Source organism: Antennarius striatus, chromosome 12 (genome assembly GCF_040054535.1).
Source record: "Antennarius striatus isolate MH-2024 chromosome 12, ASM4005453v1, whole genome shotgun sequence".
Lineage (NCBI taxonomy): Eukaryota > Metazoa > Chordata > Actinopteri > Lophiiformes > Antennariidae > Antennarius > Antennarius striatus.
In genome coordinates this window covers 6,760,383-6,778,928 of record NC_090787.1, presented here as the reverse complement: position 1 = coordinate 6,778,928, position 18,546 = coordinate 6,760,383, and the positions used below count along the sequence as shown (strand labels likewise).

The following is an 18,546-nucleotide window of genomic DNA, read 5'->3' as shown; positions in this document are numbered from 1 at the left end:
TGTAGGAGAGAAATCAGATTTTCTAATTACAAATCATGTAGCCCTATCTTCTACAATTAAAGTTCCTCTAAATGAACCTACAAACAATGTTATTTGAGGATTACTTTCAAAGCGTCGGGTGCTAGAACTCTTTTTTTTTTAATGCAAAGGAAAAACTTGACATGCAAACAAGGTATCTGTCCCTTTCCATTATTTTTACTTCACGTTACAATAAAATACAAATTAATTTCCATCCTACTTTTATACAGGATCACAAGCACTTGAAATTCATGTGTTTATTTTTTTTAACACCCATTCAAAATGTGCATAAATCAAACCGGTTCTCTAACAATCCCTCTTTGTGTACTCGCACTGAGCAATTTGAGATAAGGCCTTCATAAATACCACTAGGTCTATCCAAACCCCAACCAATTCCATTCACTGCAGCAAAGACAGCACCACAATTTAATTAGACCGCACCGACAGGCTCCCTTGTATTATAAATGACAATGTGTGAAGTGGAGATACAGCATGAACACATGTCAAGTAGGAAAGAGGAGGGACAAAGAAAGAGCTACAGCAGCAGGAATCACAAAAGGGAAAAGAGAGACTAATAAAAGGAGAAAAGGCAACAAACTGATAAATGGAAAGACAGAACTGAAAGCCAAACAACTGCAGTCTGAGGTCACCAGTAACTGAAAAGTGTCATTAGCGTTCTGGATCTTTACTGTCACAAAAGACACCCACACATGTAATGGAATATTCCTGGCACATCTTCAACAGATTTCATCATTTGTACTTTAAATTCAGGCTACACATCTAGTACATAAATTCCATGTTGTTGGACAACTTTCAGTTCCAATTTCATTGAAACGTGAATCCAGAGATACCGTACGTTAGAAGCATCACCTGCTTCATGAAGAGTAAAAAAACTAAACAAATAATAATTAAATAAACTCTTTTCAATTTTAGTTCTCTGGTCTGTTTGTCATATTGATTTTCTTTTTGAATCTGATCATGTCTACGGATAAATTTCAAGCAGCTGCAGTTTGTTCTGAAATTTTGCACAATGCGAGTATCAAACGAAAAAAAAAAAAAAATCTAACCTTAAAAATTACCACAAAACTGGACTACCAGACTTAGCAGGATCTAATTAATAAAGGAGAATGAACGCGGGAGCTTAAAGATCTGTTGGAAACGTCAGGTCAGGAAGTAACCCGCTGTTTGTGTGCAGACCAGTTAGTAATTTTATGAGTATTCAATTGGATAAGTCAAAAACTGAGATGGCTAATACTCTCTCTCTAAACAGCTGGAAATGTTCCTTATGGCCAAATATTGTGTGTATTTAAAAAAAGCTGGGTTTTTTTGTTGTTGTTTTTTTCAGTTTTTCATGTCAGGCTTCTAATTTAATGAATAATACACCACTCTGGCTCATAAATCTGTAAATCAGACTCTAATGTCAATTCCTCATCAGCCATTAACCTCCCTGCAAGTCACTGATTGGAAGGCATCCAAAAGCAGATTGACTAAACAAATAACTGGAGCCTTTGGATCAACAACTTGATGACTCATAATAATCTTAACGGTAAGATTATTATGAGTCATCAAAGGAAGAATTAGCTGCAATGGTATTTAAATATACCATAGATCGGAAATGGTATTTACATATATTTTTTGATTGGCATAAAGGAAAAAAGAAAGTAATCTTCTAAACACCAAACCAGAGGCCCTAATTTTCATTGTAATAAAAAAATTAAAAAAAGATTTTGACATTGAAAGATGGTTACAGGAGCTCTATTGCCTTTCCTATTATGTACTGTTTCCTAGTTTTTGATAGAGCAGGTCAGCCTCAACCTTGTCAACAAATTCTCTCAGAATCTAAAGGCCCATTTTCAAAAGGATGAGCCCACACATTTTCCTAGCTTGCTGCGCGCAACTTGCGAAGCAGCTGGGACCTCAAAAGGGAGAACTGCATGATAGGAAAAACTGGTTGAAAATTTTGCAGGAAAGTTTTAAGTACAGATTCGCTAACCTTAATCTTCCTCATCAACACTCACTTCTAGAAACCATTTGAAACCCCCTTCTGTGACAGATGAAGCAGAATCCTAGGAGGTGATTGAACTCTGAGGATGACAGGCTGATATGTGTTTTGACGGAAGGAAGAATCCTGGAAAATTGTACCAGCAGACAGATATTCCACTGTCAAACAAGAGGTGCTCAATAATTGGATTAAATCATGCCTGTGAGTTTTTATACACTAGAACAAGTGAAGTCATCAGAAGTCTGTGTTCGTCTTTTAGAATTGTTTCTATTGGCAACATGTGAATGCAAACCCCACCTGAAGAGGATTGTGAGAATCACAGATTGCCAATTCTGGGTAAAATCAGGTAGGGATAGACCTTTGGAAATGTCTCTTTTTTATACACAACAATGTAGTGTACTAGCCTCAGCAACCAAATTGCACCCCAAAATGCCACTTCCTGTAGCTGAATCTGATTATCTGTGTAATAACTTCCAGAGATACACCAACATGACTTCACACTTTTCGTAGCTAAGGTGTTCAATCAAGTAATGACTCACAGAACAAAACAGAAATAATAACAACAACAAAAACAACAAAAATAATGACAATAATAACAATATTAATAACAATAATAATGATAATAATATAATAAAACATCTAATTATGTCATTAATGTTGAAATATTGACTCAGCACTATGATTTCAAATAAGCCAACATGAAACTGTCTCATAATGTTGTGGAAATCTGAGATAAACAGTTGATTTTTGATTCCTCCAGTTGATTTTTCATTGATGACAGTAGCCTGTCAAAAGTACTGAAGTACGTCGACTTTGTCGACAACCCGAACCATGGTAAGTTTCATGAGAACTGAGATAACTGTGATCAGAAAATGTTTCACACCTGCAAGTTCGGTGTGGATGAAAACGAAAACTCAAAAGGTCTGAATCAAATGTGGTGGGTGTGAAAGCCCCTTTAGTGAAAAATAGATCACTGTGTTGTCTTTGACATGTCTGCTTTAAAAAAAAGAAAAAACACACACAATTTTGCTAACCCTAAAATATAACTACACTTAATGAGTCTAACTCATGAAATAAATGTTTGCAGGTTTCTGCAGCGACATGTACAACAAAAGAATACCTATCCATATGCAAATGAAGCAAAACAGAAAAGTACAAAGTGGGGATGCAAAGACAATACATCAATTTTCTTTCTTTTTTTGATGATAATCCAAACAATGATGTGAGAATGTGTTCAGACTTGTTGCATCCCACATTCCTCAGAGACAAGGGGGTCTGTGGATTTGGGGTCACAGCACAAAGCTGTTTTATGGGAAAGGATCTTAAATACTAAAATGAAAATAACTATTTAAAAAAAACAGTCACTGTGAGCACTTTCGCCATTTCTCTTTTTTCTCTCGCTTGATTGATCCTGGTATGAACATTCTCATTAAACACTGCATATAATTAAACACTTTCTAATATAGAATTAATGACATATAATAAATTGTCCAACCACTCATCTAGTGTAAATTAGATAACTGAACAAAACTTTGCTGATGAATTGATATTCATGTGTTATTATGTTTCTTTTTGTTCCTTTTGGTTGGTCTTTGACTTGGATGATTTGAGTAATGTGCTTATATGCATGTATACACAAGTATACTTGCATATAAGCATAAGAGACTCAAATGATTACAATTCTGTAACTTTACTAATGTCTAGCAAACTGCACTACTGTGTACCATTCATACAATAATACTAAAAGGCAACATAAAATAGTGGAAAACAAAAGGAAAGAAGTGCTTATGTAAGCCTTGAGCTATAAATTCTCCTGATGATACGTCATGAGGATGTTACCACACACTGGTTTGGATACTGGACAACCTGCATCCTGAGGCCAGTTCCCCTTGCATCTTTTATTTTCCTGTCAGACAACAACTGCCCTCCCTGCAGCACATATTAAAGCTTCTGTGCAGATAATATCTATCATTTCTCAAAGGAAATTTGACACCAAAGTATGTGGACAATAAAAAAAAATGAGATTCCTACTTTATAGGATCTCACATCTTCCACACAGACATACAGCCATACTTAGATGTTGCAATGATTGTGCAAAAAGACCAGAGGGACAACTCCTAAGAATGATAAAATATATGCACAGGATTTTTAAGAGATCACTTTTTGGCGAGTTCATTGATACAACAATTAGTTCTAGATCTGTATCTTGATCATGCACAGTGCTGAAACAGCCTTAAGAATAACAGAAGATTGGACATGGAGAAAGTAGACCAGAGGAGAAATAAAACAGAGAAATAAACAGATGTAGATAAAAAGGTATGCAAGAGAAACTGAAAGAAAGGAGAGAGTGAAAGGCAGTGAAATGGTAGGTGTGAACATCAGGAGAGATGGGTTTTAAATAATTAAGCAAGCCTTTCCGGGAACTCTACCTCTATACCAAGTCCTCTATGAGAACATGACACCATAACCTGTCTTTAATTGCTGATCTTTTGCTTTTCTCTGCAGATTTTGCTTACAAAGGTATTTGAGTAAACAGAAGTTGAGTGCAAAGTCAGAAAAGGATGAGTTGCAAAAACTGATGCAGTACCTCCCGTCAGCTACATATACCTACATTACAAATGCAGCTAAAAAAAAAAGAGACACCTTTCCCACGAAGCTTTCAACACTACCCTTATCAAAGAATTCTGCCGAGCTGCAATCAACTATTAAACAAAAAAACAGAAAACTGTCATTGTTTTAGATAATAAACAACAATAAATAACAATAAATAATAATAATAATAATAATAATAATAATAATACTAATAATATCAGTAATTAGAAAGCTTCATGTATGAAATATTTTCTCTTGATTATTATAAGGTATATTCAAGAAACCGGAATAAAAAGCAGTCAGCTTGTCAGATCTCTTTAGTACTTAACCAGTATCTGAAATGTTCCAATATTAACTATAATAATTGAGGTTAAAAAAAAAACCAAGACTGTGGTTCCATCTTCTGAAACTGCCACAATGAATTTGACGGTTGTTTTAGCTACAACTGACAATTAATAATGGCTGATCACTCGAGATGAATAATTCAGCGGTTTATACAAAATTAAAGGAACACTGCTGAAAGTCAAAACAATCCTTAAGATTAAAGAATAATAAATCATGAGGTGAATAACAAGAATGTGACCACAAGGTGCTGCGTTCATTTAAAATGGACTATGGTTCATTTTTGCTCACTCACCTTAAGTGGGACGTTACATTAGCAGCTGATTCTGAACGGTATGTCAAGTGGAAATCTGAATACTTTGTTATGTCAGGTTAAATGTAGTATTTTCCATGTACCAAGGGATAGTACAAAGTTCAAGAGAAGTTTTGTGTCCAAGTTTTGAAACTATACCAGACATGTTTCACAGACAAAAGTCGTCAAACAATAATTTTTATATAGAAAATGATCCTTTAAGATTAAACATCTAAAAAAACAAAAATAGTGCACAATCTTACTGTCATGGATCAGGTGACTAAATTTGAATCTGCTTGTGTCTCAAACAAAGCTGCTGGCCTTGGGAAAATATTTGCTATGCAAACTATTTTATGTGAGCTGACATTTTGTTCATATTGTGCAGCCCCACTTGTGTCCTAACAGTGTGAAAATATTGTGATCATGTGTCACTATCCTCAACTGTCTCTTTCTTTGCTCCTCTCATTCTTTTAAACACACACACACCAGGACAAAGCCATGCGGAAGCTAACCGCAAATTCACATATTTTATAAATGAGAGCAATGATAAGGTGACATTGTGTTCAAGAACAAAGACAAAATCGACGTGACACAGAGTAGGAAGTGGCAGGAAAGCCTCCAGAGACTTAAATAATCCCACACCAGTGTGTTCAGTTTACGCAATATAAGACGGGTCGTTCAATTTGTTTAGAACAGTGCTGAGAAAGCAGGTGATGTATGGAGGATAATGACTGCGCACAATGGTACCTATATAAAGAGGAAACTGACAGGATATTTTTCAAGGGAATACTTGAGGGTCCACACAGACTTACATATTTCTTACATTGTGTTAACTCTCATTCCATCAAAACACAACATTCTCCTCCCTCACAATTGACAGATGACATCCATATTATACGGATGAAAGGCAGTACATGAAAGGAAAAAAATCAATTACGGCTTTACACTGATTATATACTGTATAAAAACTGTATAAAAGTTATTCTCTTTAACTGAACATTACTGGTGGACTCCATCACAATAATAAGGAACAGGGGGAAAAAAAAAGTTTTAACAAGTGCATATCATACTAGTGCTGCAAAGATGACATCATCCATTATCAGAGCAGCCAATGAATTATTAAACCACCAATTTATGCAAGAGTAGACAAGGGGAGAGAGTGTTTTTTTTCTTACCAGGGGACACTGCCAGCTGAAAATGATGCAGCTTGTCCTCATCTGGGAAATTGGCTTTACATGTACCTGAGCATGAACAAAATGGAGAAGGTAAGAGTTATTAGAAACATCTGTATGTAGTCTACTCAGTTTTATAACTTGGATTTATATTGAGTTAATGTATAATGCTTCCTGACCCTCAGTACATGAATGCCTCTCAAACTGATAGCAGGATTTAGGCACTGGGACTCATTGTTGCACCAGATTCCCCCCTGGCGTTCAAAGACATGTACTGCGCTCACGGCCAACGACATCAAAATAAATCTTAAATGAAATAAAGTTGTTTTTTTTCTGTCAAAAATATGACTTAACATACATGAAGCGCTCCGTGACAAACACTATGAGCCTTGTGAAAATCAATAATTGTGATGTCTACTTGTTTAAAAGTAGCACTACATCAAATTAAGCATTTCACCTGCTTTTTAATCACAGCTACTCTGCCGTGAGCTGTGTGTAAAGTTAAACACTTTACGAATAATGATGATGTTTCATTAGAGCTGGAGGATAATTTGTCTTATGAAACTTTTCTCAAGCTCTTCAATCATTTATGCCAACTCGGCCATAAATGATTGAAGAAATATTGAGAGAAAGTCATTAACGTGTGAATGCTGAGATACGATATGCCCCATCGCTCATCAGAGATATCAAATAATAGGTTACCTTGACAATACTGTAGTATATGGATGAATTTATGTGTACACTTCTGCCTGGTTGCTAATGGACACCTCACCCTCCTTTTTTAAATGCAAAATTTATTGAGGGGGTATCACACTTTGCATAATCTCACCCACCACCTTGGATATAGAAGCTGTATCCTGTTTTTCACCAGGACAGTGAAGCCACATCCTTGTAGGACTGTCAGTCTGAAAGAGATCTTTCGGGTGTAGAAATCACCCATTTTGTCTCTCACTGTATGAACTACCTAATGTCAGAAATGATTTATTTCAGCCTCAAGAATATGTTCATGTTGGAGAGACTGAGTCATCTGTAATATATTTATCTGCAGTGTTTTTCTGCCATGAAAAAGACAAACCACACATTTGTTACTAATCAAACATTCTAGCTACTGCCTTCTTGTCTCTGCTCGCCACTATTGTTTAACGTTGTTCGTTATTTCAATGTGAAACTTTGACAGAAGAAAATTCAATTTGAATGAGTTGTTGTTAGACATAAAGACCTGATGTGTCGCAGTTACAGTATCTTGATGGACTGTGACCCTACTGCACTCCCATTCATGAGCTTAATGAGGGCAGTTGTGTGGTCAATGCAACACTTTATAATTGCCCTTAAATCATGTGGAAATGGTCCTTATTTTGAACAAATGAAGTGGAATAACATACAAAGTCCTGCTCAGACCAAAGATTCAGGAAGAAACAAGTTGAATTGTACTTATTTACAGAATGCTTATTTGCAACGCTCTGAAATCCAGTAAGTTTACACAAACTCCATAAGGCAGTATGTTTTTTCGACAGTAACAACCGTCAATACTTTTCTTCTAACTTCTGTGTGTTGTTGTATATGTACTAACTGCATGCTTACAGGCCCCCTTGTGTGCTGTGGTTGTTTCAGGGGCCTGTACATACTGACTGTGAAAAACTAACACAAAAAAAATGTACACCTGAGGGACAAACGTAATTTCAATAAAAGTATACCTTCTTACCTTCTTCTGACTTTGCAGTTTTTTTTTTACAGCTCAAAATAATTAGCAGCTTTCTGAAATTTGAATGAGTATATTGATGTTGGGTTACTTGCTGTGTTTACAGTTTTAATACTGTAGCTCAGTGGCAGAGCGCCAGTATTAAGGTTTTAAACAAACTAAAAGCTGTGGGCTCTGAGAGAGAATAAGTGTGTGGTAGAGAGGAACTTGACTGCCTTTTCATCACTGAAACTTTTCCCTGTACTGTTATTAAACAGTGTTTGTGGTATTTGGATCAGGGCTTATTAACTGTGAAATTAATGCAACTCCTAGCTCAAGTGTTCATGTTTAAGAGCTTGGCTCATTTCCTGTTTAATTCATTAGCATTTAAGTTGAAAGGATGGGAGAGAAGGCCATATATTAAAACCTAAATCATGCTTGGCCTTCATGACATGACTTGGCAGATCAATCTATCCTCTAAAAATTAATCAGGTTATAATTTACACCAGCAAGGCTTTAATCTGTAATATTCACATTATCAGCCAATTATGAAACATTCTATCTCAAAACATTATAAATGCTATTTGAAAAGAATTCTGCTCAATAGCTTATGATACCTGAAAACAATCAAGAATAATGTTACTACTTACCTTTTTTCAAATTAATTTCTCAAAGCAACTAACCAGAAATGAGAGCAGCATATACTATATATGAGCTTGGAGGTCTGCTCCTTCCACACATTTGTGGGCTTGAACAACTGCATAACGATGAAGGTATTTTAAGTCAATTATTGAGCTGCCACACTGTCAGATGTGTTGAGCAGAAAAAGTCGTGGGTGAAACAAATACTAATTTTACCACAGAGAAGAACACAACATGTAATGAACTTGGACAGAATGGGCGATGTTTGAGTTTGGTTTCACTGGTAAAAAATACTTACTAGGGAGATTGGCTTCAAGATCTGCAACTTCTATGAAAATGGAAAAAGAACAATAAATAAGGCGATAGCCAGCATTTTTCAGGTGAACACACACTCAAATATGAGACAATAACACAATCACAGCAACAACAACAAACATCTCAACGCTGATCAGCATAAAAACATCATATCTGTAATGCAAGTAAAATAAATTGTAGCACAGAAAAAAACAAAAAACAGATTGACTCAATCAGTGGGCACCAAAAGAGAGAGAAAGGAAATGCCAAAACCAACAGGAAGACACACAGAGAGTGGAAGGATGTTTCTTTAATGTTGCCTCAGGCTGGCGTGTGGTTGGGTTTGTCACTGCTTATTTGTGTCAGTCATCAAAAAGCATAAGGCAGGACATTCTCTTTTTCTCTCTGGAGTCTATGTTGAAAATGAAACCAAAACACGTGCTTGACAAACGATTTTGCTGAGCCTAGTGTCAGTCTTCAAATATTTAGCTGCCTCGTTTGTTTTGTTTCTGTACAAATACACCATAGACAAAGTGGACACTGACCCACGTACCTTTGGTAAGGAGGCGGTCCCTGATCGAGACCCTGTGGGTGGAGTCGGAGGCTCCAGAGGCACGTCCCGTCTTTCCACCATCGCCTCTTTTCAGCTTACTGGTCAACGTAAGCATGGCTGCGCTGCTGCAATCTGCCTCAGTCTGCCCAACACTGTGCTGCTGGCCAAACACCTGACGATACCACAAGCCAACAAGACGGAATGAATCATAATTATCTTTGCAAAATAGAGAAAATATCCACATTGAATCAGATATATACATGGAATACACTTTATTCTCCCACAACATTGTGCTAAGCAGATATAGATAATGTAAGGCTAGATGGTTGGAATTAAGGATTAAAAAATTAAAAATCTCAATAAAAATATTTTACATATTATGGTGTAGTTTTGTTAGGATTTGTTAGGATTGAAAGAAGAGAACAATTCAACATGATAAAATATTCTCAAACTATACATTAACATTTGTGGTTGTGACACTGTGGCATGTAACAACAGCAGAATCAATAATGCAAAAAGTGTCTCACAGATATGTATCAGACAGAGTGGCCCCTACAGAGATAATCATGACAATTCTAGCCTATGAGGAATAACATTTCTTTGATACATAATATTCAACACGTGCTGTAATAGAAAAGGGACAGAAAGAGTCCTACAGTATAACACTTCAGCCAACTTTCCTATTAATGGTTAAAACAGGAAGTCATTATCTCAAGCTTGACATCCTCAAATTCAGGAATGAAATTGATTTTATTTATGAACACATACCACAATGAAATGTATAAGTGGACACAATGGATTAAAGTCACTTATCAGAAAAGAAAACTGACCAAAAAATGTATCAAAATATTTAAAGATACTTTCCTAAAATGATTCAAAAGAACTTATTGAATTCCAACTCCTATAAGTGTAAAAAATAATCATATATAATGATATCAAACCTGATTTTAAATTAGAAACAAAAAATGTTAGCATCTAAAAAAATACAATACTTACAAATATATCTTTTGGAAAATAAAAAAATATGAAACACATTCAAGAGCTTTGACACATTCAATACTCAATAAATAAAAATAATAAAAACATGGATGCAATATTACGATACAATAGTGAGTAGTCCTAACCCAACAACCCAAGTATTAGTCCTCCACACAAAATAGTTTTGGGTTTAAAATAGTTTAGTAAAATAATAGCCTGTAAATTTGCCAACATGGCTCAGACATGAGCCATTCCAGATTTTGTGATTCGGTACAATACCAAAATCATGTTCAAGGCCACAAGTGATGCTGAACTCCCCAGGCTGCCTTGTCTGGCTCAAACCCACTGGTGCAGCCTCTGGCTGTTAACACGGGCCTTTGGCTCAGAGAAGTATCTTTGAAGCTGAGCAATAGATGAGCTAATGCCATGTTTTTTGTTTGTTTGATGGTTTGTTTGTTCTTTTCAGAAATGCAAAATTGAATAGTAAAATGTTACAAGCCGCAGCTGCATCGTGCTATAACTCAAACATTTGTACTCATACAGGTTTTTTTTTGTGTACTTTCTGAAATACCTTGTCTTTAACACTTTCTTAAACACTTTTCTGATAAAGCCCAGTACTAATTTCTTACTGTTCTGCTGTTTGTCCAATGGTGCTGAGCTCTTTACCCGCATTGAAAGAGAAGCTCTCTATAGGTCCAATTAGAGCACTGGGCTAGAAGAAGACGGTGGAGGTGTCCGGTGTCATTGAGCCAATGAGCCTGAGTCAGCATCCACCTGCCTCAGCTGTCAGTCCCTGACAAAAACTACACGAATGTTTACAAGTAGCATTACAGGCAGGAACGGGTCCATGTTGCATAAGCAGTACTAACAACAGCCAGGGAAGACATAAACATACTGATTTGTTAAAATTAGTAAAAAGCCATCTGACAGCATTATTTCAAGCTTCTTTTAACATAACATATAAACATGTGGTTATGCTATGATTTATTATAAACAGGGTTTGAAACCTTTGAATTTATAATATGCTTAGTAACTCGACTGAAACTTTCCTTCTGCCACTCAAAAACCGGTGTGATGATTATTACTAGCGAATAAAACCGACCTCGGAATACCGCTAATGCTTATTACATTAAGTTATAGTCTCATAAGTGTACTTTCAGCAAATAGATTTACCGCTAGATCAGTGCTAATCACTGCTAGCGAGATACAGTGCTCAAGCTTAGAACTCAACTCAGCTGAGGCTTATTCCTTGGACATTTGACTAACAGTGCCAAATCATGCTACCAGTTTTAGTGAGTGAAGGCCAGCTCTGTCAAAGTATCTATGCTAACCGGTGTTAGCTTGTGTGTTCACTGAGATTCGATTTTACCTGTTGTATCACGGCTAGCGCTCCGTGCTACACCATAATCAGGTGTCCCCCTCCTCTGTTCACTGCAACAAGACTTACGACTCCCCCCAGAGACTGTAGGAGACCGGTCGGACTGGAAATTACTTCAGAAAATATTACTTTGGACTCGGAGGGAATGTGCACATATGAACTGATTGGCAAAACAGCTGTCAGAACTTCGTTCCGGTGTCATGTCAAACGGAAGCGCAGGTGTTGCCGTTTGTTATTGTAGTCCGGGTAGACATTGAGGCAAATAAATAGTTCCGCAGAGCAGCAGATCGTTCATTGGAATTCGTAAATAATCTGTGGCGTGCATACAGACCTAAATAAAAAGCGAGTGTAAAATAACTCATAATGAACAAGCTGCAAAAACAAAACTAGTCAGTCCATGTAAATCTACAAAATTTCAACAACATTTCACTGATTGTGTTGATGTATATTCTGGTTCGTCCAGTTCATGGCAATACAGTACTTGAAGTTTGAACCAGAAGTAAGCGGGTATCTGTTTCACATTTGAAGACGTTTTTCCTCTTATCTAATAGTCCGTGTCAGTACGAACAGACTGATGGGGAATTTCAGACATTTAAACTTATCATTGGGCGTGAAAACATTGACAGTCATTAAAGTCACACAATGACAGGTGACTCCAAATTGCTATTTTTGGTCATTATTACATTAGATGAGAACTCAAGTGGTCTGTCTGCCTTGTGGGTAAAATGTGATTTTGCATTATGACCAGTTTTCACTAGATTCAAGTGTAAAATTTTCTGGCACTGCATTTTATGTGGGTGAGAGATGATGGCATAGAATCCATCTGTCATTGAGAAATAACAGTTCCCATTTGACACTGATTACTTTATTTTAACTTCTTCTCAAATCATCTGTTCACACTGTCCAAACTGTGTATCACTGTATTTAAAGGACTGTCCTTCATTCTTCAGATGTTGTAACTGACATTTGGTTGACATCACTAAGAGAAATTAAGATTAGAGAGAGAGTAGGACTTTATTGATCCCTTCAGGAGGTTCCATCAGGGAAATTAATTAAAGGGAAGTATTCAAAGAGTGAGCAAGATACCATAGATACTGGATATTACCAAGGTAGTTACAGTTTTGCCACTCCAGTGAGATCCACATAGAATGCACTGATACGTTGTTAACAACAGGAGATATTATCCAACCTCTTTTTGCTTTTATTTGCATGTCATTGCATTTGGTAATTAAACTAAGTAAAGGTGCATAAAATGGTGTGTGTGTGTGTGTGTGTGTGTGTGTGTGTGTGTGTGTGTGTGTGTGTGTGTGTGTGTGTGTGTGTGTGTGTGTGTGTGTGTGTGTGTGTGTGTGTGTGCGGGCGGGCCTATAAACCCTTTAACCGAGACACAAACAAACAGTCCTGGAATGCAGAGGAGACGAGCAGCTGAAGGTCTTACCCAGGAGTCACAGCTGGTTAAAAGTGATAAGTATGAGCAGCAGCTGTGCAACATTTTATAGATTATGCTGCTATTAATTTATTTATGTTTTCATTTTGTATTCTGCTTGCACACTATCTCTAAACCAGCATTTCTCAAATAGAAGGGCGCTCCTCCCTGGGAGGGGGTCACGTATGACCCTGGGGAACATACTTTTTTTGTCGTACTAAAGTGTAATTGCACATCCACTACAGTAGTAGGCAGTGGCGCTCTCCATTGTCAGGTGTGTGCAGGTAGCATTAGCTGAGAGTTCAGGATCACTGCCTGAATGAGCTCATTGTAACCATTAATCCTGACTTCGTAATTTTGATTTTTTTACAAAGAAAAAAAATCACCACAAATTTTTTCATTCATTTTTGTTTTATAGGTTAAGGTGTCTCATATATTGTGCTCCTCAGTTAATTTCACTGAACTGAATTTGAATTGGTTTTATTGGTTTTATCTAATTTTATTTTTCAGTAACAAATGTGTGCAATAAATTGGTCAACAATGTTTACAGCTTAAACAATGTTTTTTATTGAAGGCAAATTGATGCACTTAAAACTTTTCTGTTAAAGACTAAAAATTGTGTAAATAAAATTAGTTTTTGTTATAAATTTAATTACATTTCTCTTTTTTTCTTTTTTGTTTTCTTTAATGTAAATGAGGATACAATGTTATGCAAAGGTGCACTTAACAATTTTATAGACAATAGATATTATAATTAGAGCCTCAAAGATAGCATCATTTACAAAATTCAAAACTGAGACTGGCAGCCTGAAAGAATAGTTCATCGTTTCTCAGATCAACTTCAACTTCAACTATTTAATTGTACTTGACTCAAACAGCCAATGTGGACACAGAGCTTCTGGGGCTGTCACTGTAAAGAAGGATGTGTTCTTGATTGGTCTGCCTGGGTGGATAAAAGCTCTGAAAATGAAGAGTTTATTCATCTTAGAGCTGATGTTTAAACTTTATTTCATGAACAAGTGCTGGCTCACAGGCTTTCTGTGTTTTAATACTCAAGATCTGCTGCTGTGACAGAATGTTCAGTCTGTCCTCTGCATATGCCGTACTTCACACATTGCTATTGTTATTCCATGGATGGTGAATGAGCAAAGCTTTTCTTTTACTAATACAAATATAATCAGTATGCTGTTGACAGAAAGGATTGATCGATTTAGAAAACATTGATCAATTTGCTGACAGTACTGCAGAGATTAACAAATAAAAATTTGCATCCTCCAGTCACCTCAAATGACACATAAAAGACAAAGTCAAGAGCCAATGAAGAAAACATGAAATTTAAATTAAGTGCTGTTGTCACTTCTGGGTCTTAAAGCTCAGCACCAGATGATGGAAATTAAATATTTGTGCGCTTTTCTAATCAAACAGAGAAATTAGCAGACAGAAGAGGCACCTTAAGGTATTTCAGACTGCTGTTTATCTTCGCGAACGGCTTGTGAAATGAGAAATGTTAAATTAGCTGTCATCTGTGATGTCTGCAGCCTTTTGGTGACTTGCAAAGTTTTCACCTGCAGTCACTAAACAACTGTTTAGTGACTGCAGAGAGGAGGGTTTTATTCTTCCTAAATCTTTGATTGTTACTTTATGTCTTTTCTTATCAACATGATTCCTGTGACCCTATTGATTATTTGCAACAAAACTTTGGATGGTTCTGAGACCAATTTCACAAATCCAAAATTGTTCAGACCAATCTGAACAATTTCAAGAGTGCTACATACCTCTGGAGAATTATTAAAATTTTTGTTTTTTCAGAGTCAGTTAAATCTCTTTTTTGGCCTATTTCACTGTAGGAAAAAAACTTGTATAATAATTATGCGCACTTTGATATAGGGCGTTGGTCTCCTTAAGCCACACCTTCCCTCATTACACAAATACACTAAACACTCGGGTTTATATAGCTTGTAGTTGGAAAATATGCATTAAAATTATGATATGGCCGAAATACTCCCATGCGTAATAATTCTTCACACAGTGTAAACACGAGTGGTGACAACAGTATCCAAATAAAAAGAACTGTCATTTTAATGTTTCACATATAACACTCCATAAATGTGTTTTGCAGAGCGAAACATGTTGTACCAGGCTGTCAGCTGAGATCAGGTTGACTGTGGCCCCTGAGGCTCCAAACCTAATCATATAAAACCAGTCCTGCACCTGGGGCTTTGCACTCCCTTCAGGACCTCATGACTCAGATGTGACTCAACTCGTTCTGAGGGGGAAAACTTCTCTGCATAAGAAGAAGTAATGCACATGTCACAATAGTACAAATCCTGTCATCCTGTCTCACTCTTGACACTGCTGCTCTGTTGAAACAGCCTTTAAGTCCATGCACTCCTTTTGAAGTAGTTACAGAATGTAACGCAGCTCAGGCTCAACTGTCTTTTCTGAGATTATATTTAATTATATGATTCCATAAACCCATAGCCCTGTCAAGATAATTTGGTTTTTTATATAAACCGAACCTGTTGAGTAAATCATGTTATGGTAGCTGAAGATGACAGGCCCAGTTTTCCACCATGGGGCCTGTAGGTACTGTCGTTGAAAATCCCACTGTTGACATCTGAAAACAGTGAGGAATGAAATCTGCAACGATTTGTGTTTCTTTCAAGGTCAGTCCTCCTGACAATGAAAATTGTCTCAGAAAGACACACATTCCAAAAACAGATCAATAACAGCAAACAACTTGAAGATGAACATGGATCTGTTTTTGGACATTATCCCATCCATGAGATGGGATAATGTCCTCCATCAATAATCTTCACCACAGGAGCACAATGTTTGTAGGAAACCTGATTGTAGCCCTGAGTACATCCAGCTGTAACATAAATGATGAAGATTTGTTGATTGGTGCCAATCTCTGTGCAGGAACATCCATTTGAGGAATAGACTCACTTTCCTTTTGTCATGAGTGGGTTTTTTTTCTTAAAGTATGATCTAAAAACCCTGATTTTATTGTACTACTGAGTTATCATTTTAATGACAATCATCCTTATTTTTTTGTTGATTCCTGTGAAAAAAATTTTTTTGGGAGAATGATAAATGTTCTCCCCGTGTCGATGTAGCTTCTCTTCAGGTTCTCCGGCTTCCTCCTACCTCCAAAAATATGCGCCTCAAGTGAATTGGCCGGTCCCAAATTGGCCGTAGGTGCGTGTGTGTGTGTGTGTATGTGTGTGTGTGTGTGTGTGTGTGTGTGTGTGTGTGTGTGTGTGTGTGTGTGTGTGTGTGTGTGTGTGTGTGTGTGTGTGTGTGTGTGTGTGTGGTTGTCTGTCTATGTGAAGCAGGCTGGGATATGCTCCAGCTACCCACGGTCCGCCACAGCGGACAAAAGCGGTCAGAAAAAAGGATGGATGGATGGATGGATGGATGGATGGATGGATGGATGGATGGATGATAATTTTATATTTGATGATTGTTACCTGGATTATTCAAATCTACCAGAAACATTTTCATGAAACTGGGAAAGGCTTGTGTGTGTGGGAGGGAAAAACTCTCATTCTGAGGAGGATCCTTTTTTCATTTCTTAAATATTTTCTGGATTATTTTTGTCTATTGTTGTTACCTAAACTCCTCTGACAAGATAGAAAGCTTGAGGATGTGCAGAAAATGACCAATGGCATTAAAGAGGGGATCTCACTGATGGACAGATTCTGGAGTTTTCTTCTATGTTCTAGGTATTTGGACTATTTTTGTCAATCAGACTTTGAATTCTCCGGGACATTATCACAGAGAAGGAGGAGAGGAATTTTGGATAAGATCCACGTGAACCGGTAAATTCATTAGGAGTCATCAATGGAACAATTAAAATAGCATGCAAGTCTTGAATGTTGGGCCTTCACGGAGGTCTGACTCTCTACTGACTGCCATTCTAGTTCTAATCTGTTCTGTGCTACATGTATGGGTGGAAATAAATTTTCCAGGAGGTATAACTATTCTCCAAACACCGAAATGCTATTTGTACTTTTAAGCTTTTATCTTTTTTTAGTCAAACATTCAGCAGGACGTTCTCAGAAAGTGTCAGTGTTATAGAAATCTTATTATTTCATTGCAGGAACTAATTTTAAGTCCTATCATTGTTTGATCAAATATCTCCCTCTAGTGGAAAACTATAAAACCATTCTTGAAAGTGACAATAGAGCATTACTGTATAACACAGCATTAAATTCATTCCTACTTTACCAAAATATTTTCTGTCTAATGATTCTTAAATGTGATGTGAACAAACATGACCAGTGCATTTTTTAAGCAGATTCAGAAGAATACACAACAGCTTATAATAATGGAACATAATGGCTGTTCCACTGGCGTGTGAGTGATGGTGCATTTGATTCAGATTTTTTTCTTTCTGTGGCATTTTCAATGAAAAGTGTGCGATTTGGAAAGAAATGCAAAAAAAAAAAAATCCAAACAACACACCTACACAGTATGAAGTCATTACTGAGTTTAATTCCACCCAGTCTCTAACCTTTGGAGGGAATAAATTTCAATTTACAGAGAAGAACTTCCAGCTCAAAAACACATCGCGAAATGTCATGTTTGGCATTTACTACAAACGTGTTCAATATTTTAACACTGACTTGCATAACTAAGACTTCAAGTGGGTCACAGTCACACAATCACAAAAACTGTGGCATTAGAAGGTAAAGCAGATTGTTTCACAAAGCATTGTCTAACATGTGTCACACTATATCGCAATCTAATGTCAAGAAAAGAAAATTCAGAGTACAGTAAATTAAATGGCTGGTCAATAGATGGCGCCAGGCTACTGTCATCACTAGGTTATCTAGAGAGCAATGTAGAAGAAGACATTACTATTGCTAATATTTATTATAATAGTAGTTATAAATTATACATATTGTCAATATTTGTAAGTGTTAGATATGGAATGCACCACTAACCAAAATATCTGCTCTCCTGGACAGTGCCCTATCCGTCTGTCTGCTGTTCCTTCATGGAGGAATGGAAAATCACAGCTAGGATAATGCAGATGTTGTGCCAATAATTGACTCAACATTGGGTGACATGAATAAAATTAGCCATTCTGTAATCTCAAATCAAACACCATGGGGACAATTGCCCAAAGGCAGCGCTACTCTTGGCTAAAGGTGGGACCACTCACTGCGGGT

General features: G+C 36.8%; 1 protein-coding gene across 1 annotated transcript in view; it reads right to left on the bottom strand.

Annotated features, from left to right (window-relative positions):
* ube2f (ubiquitin-conjugating enzyme E2F (putative)) overlaps positions 1 to 12,144 on the bottom strand; it is a 36,600-nt gene extending 24,456 nt beyond the window's left edge. The window contains exons 1-4 of the mRNA XM_068329025.1: positions 11,932 to 12,144; positions 9,585 to 9,756; positions 9,036 to 9,065; positions 6,422 to 6,487 (exon numbers count right to left, since the gene is read on the bottom strand). Coding sequence (XP_068185126.1) covers positions 6,422 to 6,487; positions 9,036 to 9,065; positions 9,585 to 9,699 — 211 coding nt within the window. The 5' untranslated portion in view covers positions 9,700 to 9,756; positions 11,932 to 12,144. The remainder of the gene's footprint in view (positions 1 to 6,421; positions 6,488 to 9,035; positions 9,066 to 9,584; positions 9,757 to 11,931) is intronic.
* Positions 12,145 to 18,546: the final 6,402 nt, after the last annotated feature.